General features: G+C 38.5%; 1 protein-coding gene across 1 annotated transcript in view; it reads right to left on the bottom strand.

The window, feature by feature from the left end:
• Window positions 1-269: 269 nt before the first annotated feature.
• The window catches only part of LOC102244245 (cytochrome b-245 heavy chain), a 39,225-nt gene continuing 34,908 nt past the window's right edge, over window positions 270-4,586 (bottom strand). Inside the window, exons 12-13 of the mRNA XM_005873286.2 lie at window positions 4,372-4,496; window positions 270-2,926 (exon numbers count right to left, since the gene is read on the bottom strand). Coding sequence (XP_005873348.1) covers window positions 2,800-2,926; window positions 4,372-4,496 — 252 coding nt within the window. The 3' untranslated portion in view covers window positions 270-2,799. The remainder of the gene's footprint in view (window positions 2,927-4,371; window positions 4,497-4,586) is intronic.

Below are 4,586 nucleotides of genomic sequence, written 5' to 3'. Positions count from 1 at the left end.
AAAAAAGAGGTCTTATGCTAGGGCTTCTTTGCCTTTTAAATTCTGATGTGAGGTGATACTTCCTTGTTCCTTATACCAGTGATGTGAGGGTCACCAGGGCAGTAGCACAGAACTCTATACTCAGTTTTCCCTTCCCAATCCATAAATTGTGCAGTGTTTGGCATGACATATACAAAAACACAGGGAATCTCAACTCTACCGTTGAAGAAAAGAAATCTTTACTATCTGAATCCACCCTTTAACACAAAGATCAACAACACAGACACCAAAAGAGTTCATTAATTTTAATATCGAGTACAGTTTTAATAGTTCTTCCTAAGAATTATCTCCCAGGGACCCCCAGGATAATCACATACCATACCTACAAGCATTCAAATTTTATAAAAGCAATATTGCAAAAACGAAAGAACTAAGAAAAGCCTTTAGAATGTTGAGATTAAAACACTGCTTAGTCATTCTCTCAGTAATTGTTACTAAATGCTAAATACTAAATATTAAAAAAAAGATGCACTGGTGGCTTGGAAGAAGCATGAAGAAGAAAGCTCTCAAAATGACAAGCACTTTTATACTCATCTTTAAAAATCACATAACCAGCATAACACAGGGCAGATTTCTTGATTTTGGTAACCATGTTGTGCCAAAGGGAGAAAACCCTTTATAGTGCCAAAGGGAGAAACATTTTCAGAGCAACAAATGGAGTTGGTTTTATTTATGTCAAAATAGGTTAGTGGTAGCCAAGATTCCCAGACTCCGTATAAGTGTGGTTCCCCCTTTCCTCACACTTGGTATCAAGAATTGAAAACAGGAAGATAGAGCCAGAGTCATTGTAATAGCACAATAAAAATTTGTTAAATGAATGAACTGGTACTTGGCATGCAGTGTGAGCAGGCTGGACCTACATTTCTCTACTTGGAAACTTTCCTGGGACATTTTGGGAAGATGACATACCAGCAGCAGACCTGACTTGTTAGTGTCCTGGTCATCCTGAGAACCCAAAAGAAAATCTGAGTTCTTACTAGTTTATCCCAGTACCCTGAATATATTCACTCACATCAAAATTTGTAATAAGAATCTCATATTCAATATCATAAGTAATCAAAATAAAATGAATATGTGCATGCTCCCTTCACTTACATTCAGTACATATAAGACTTTAAGTCTGGGGTAGAAACTGAGCAATGTGAGGTCCCTTTCCCCTACCCTAACCTTTTGCCTTTTTAGCTTTCTCTCATTCTTCTATTCTCTTTCCTCCTTCTTGCCCTTTTATTCCAAACCTTGTCTTCTGCCCTTCCCCCTGCTTACTTCTCTTTCTTCCTCCTTACTGAAGTTGAATAATTCTAAATATCTGTGGCTCCAGAGGGTTGGGCCAAGAAAACTTTTTAGTTAACAGATATAAGAGCAGTTGTAAGAAAAAGAAAAATGTTTCTGGCCATATTAACAATGATTTAGAGACTCTCTTTTGAACACATAGATATGGAGAACATTCTATTGAGTGTGAATTCAATACCTACACAATAAACTGGGTATTTTAGTTTCTAGGATATAACTTTCATGGTGATGATGATAAAACAATAAATCATTAGTCACACAATAAGAACCATTTTTGTATGTGAGTATTTAAGTAAAGCAAGGGGTGATGCTATTTAAGGTAGATGGACATTCAGATACATATTTGTCACAATTCTTAATTTTAAATTCACAAGTGATGGTTGGGGGAGATCCTTTCAAGTATGCATTTCTTTCATAACACAGACAGCAAGACTAGAGAAGCCAGCCTGAGTTACAGTAGAAGGTCCGTTCTCTGCCTCCATCTACCTTCTCTCCATGCTTCAAATATGAATGTGAGGGAACCTCCAGGACACCCTATTGGTTACTATCCTTAGCCTGTTCCCTACCTTCAGGAGCATCATGTTCCTTTGGCCTATAAGAGTAACAGAAGTTATTTCCTCAGAGAATTCTGTTTAAGGCTTTAAATTAATTCTACCCTGGCATTATATGGTTCTAAATGTCTTTTCATTCATTCATTCATTCATTCATTCAACAGATTTTCATTGAATATCTACTCTGCGCCAAGCATGATTGTATATGTTGGGTAATACATCAATTTCAGTTACTCTAATATTCTTTTGTAAGAAGAATATCTGACACAATTAATATGATCTATTGGTAAACTGAAGTATGAACAAATGTCAATCCTGTTAATGTTAATCCTGTTAATGTTGTCAATCCTGTCAATCCTGTTAATGTTAAATGTTTAATGTTAATGTTAAAAATCGAACACTGACACATTCATGTTAAATGTGTCAGCACATAATATTTCCTTCCATATGACAATAATGAGAACAAAGATGATACAAAATGGAAAATGAATAGCTACTTTCTGGTTTGCTTCTCCTTTTGGGGAATATACAAACCCATTTCCAGGTAGCCTGGTATTGTGGGAAGAATACCAAATCTGGAGTCAGATGCATCTCAGCTTCATAACCTTCGGGAAGTTACTTCATCATTTGAGTCCCCATTTGTTTTTTATCCTAAAAACTAACTCCAGGAATCATTGCCCTACCTTTCTCTGGCATGAATGACAGAAAAAAAATGTTTGTAAAAGTGGACTGAAAACTATAAAGCCCCATTCAAATGCAAATTATTACAATCAAACAATCTGACATTCCTTTCAGGGAAAACTTTCACATTAGAATTTCTTTTTCTCCATTTTTTAAGGGGGGAACTTACATAATCAGCTAGCACTATTTGGACATTCAACAGTATAACCCACATTTATTTTCTCATGAAAGAAACCAATTAGAAGTTTTCCTTATTGAAAATGAAATGCACTCCCCGAGGGCCAGACTCAGAGTTGGAGATGCTTTGTTTACTGAGGGTTTCAGCCAAGGCTTCAGGTCCACAGAGGAAAACTCCTATTCTGGTACTTTGGGGAAAGAAAGAAAAGATAGTTTCAGGTTTTGGGATGCCATAGATTACACAGCACCTAGGGGGATTTCCAAATGATTTTAGGCCTCAGGGAAGAGCCCCTCTGATCCTTTGTCTTTTCCACAAATGGTTGGGTTTAGATTGCCCCATGGGAGAGCTGCTCAGCCCTATTTGTGAAGGCAGCAGGATACTAAAATGAGGGAGCCTAGGATCAGATGCATGCAGATGCGTGACGAGATAATGGACCCTCCCTGGAATTTCTAACAGATCAGCATGCCAGACACAGATACTGGCTCCTCCCTGGTATCCACGACGACCCCACACAGATACTGACTCCTTCCTGAATACCCTGCCAACTCCTCAGGCGGGAACTTCCTCAGCTCATGCCCCCGCCCCTCATTAAACACCTGCATAAAAAGAAACCCCCCTTCCCTGTTGGCGCGAATCCACTGGCCGTCTTTGGGGTTTGTGGGTCGCCCGGGGACGCAGAATAAAATCTTTCCTTTTCTTTCTTTTCTGATTGACTCGGCTCTCTTTATTTCCTACGCCACCTCCTGAGCCACCTAACACATTTAAGCAAGGTTTATGGAAACCTTTACCACAGAAAAAATCGTGGTGAATTTGTGAGTCTGTGAGCTACTTCCCTTCAGGGCTCTGTGTCCTCCCAACCCTCCCAGCATCCTGAAATCAGGAACAAGTCCACTCTTAAGTACACCAGCTCTGCCCACAGCTTGGTGTAGCTTTATCTCTCTATATTTGAGAGTCTGAATCCCTGAAAGGCGTGGTTCCAGACCAGTAGCCTCAGTGACAGCTTTTTAATAATACAGATTCTTGGGCCCTTCCCCAGTTCTACTAAAATCAGCACCTGCATTTTGAAAAGATCATCTGAGTGATTCATATGCTCATTAAAATGTAAGCAATCACCTTAAGGGTATATTTGCAGAGATTTCTTGAGTTTATAATATATTCCAACAAGATAAAGGATCCCCTCAAAGTTTCCTGATGAAGCTTTAGTAAGGGCAGAAAGGACATTGGGATGTCTGTCAATTTATGATTTTAGACCCAAAAGCTAAAACTGAAAGTGGGGACAGTGTCTCCTTAATAATATGTATAAATTGTATTGAATTAAAAGAAGTAGAGACACTAGTGAAATTTAGAAGGTGAAAGAAAAGAACCAACTTATGGTCCTACTTGGGAGGAACAGGATTCAAAATGTCCAAGGTGGGGGCCTGAGAATCTTTGTTTCTAATAACTCTCCAGGTAATTTTGATGTGATTGAAAGACTCATCTTGAAGTCAAAGATATGTAGAACCTTCCATTAGGTGTAAATATAGGAATCTGGGTAGTTTCATTTTCAATATACAAATATAGCCATATTTGGGAGCTGCTGCTTTTAGACAGACCACAAGCCACAAGAACACCTTAAAGCAGGAAATGCCTTACTTTGGGTGTTGACTCGCAATTGTCTTGAACTCATTATCCCAGTTGGGCCGTCCATACAAAGTCTTTTGTTTCAAGCCTGTGATGACATCTTTCTCTTCATCATGGTGCACAGCAAAGTGATTGGCCTGCAGGATAGGAAATGAATTCAGAAAAAAAAAAGACATGCTGTAAAAACATGTTTCTTTTTTTCTGAAATATTTACATATCTCACAAAG

The sequence above is a fragment of the Myotis brandtii genome, unplaced genomic scaffold (genome assembly GCF_000412655.1).
Source record: "Myotis brandtii unplaced genomic scaffold, ASM41265v1 scaffold404, whole genome shotgun sequence".
NCBI classification, from domain to species: domain Eukaryota; kingdom Metazoa; phylum Chordata; class Mammalia; order Chiroptera; family Vespertilionidae; genus Myotis; species Myotis brandtii.
The sequence above is the reverse complement of the archived record's forward strand: the minus strand, read 5'-3'. Positions and strand labels throughout refer to the sequence as shown.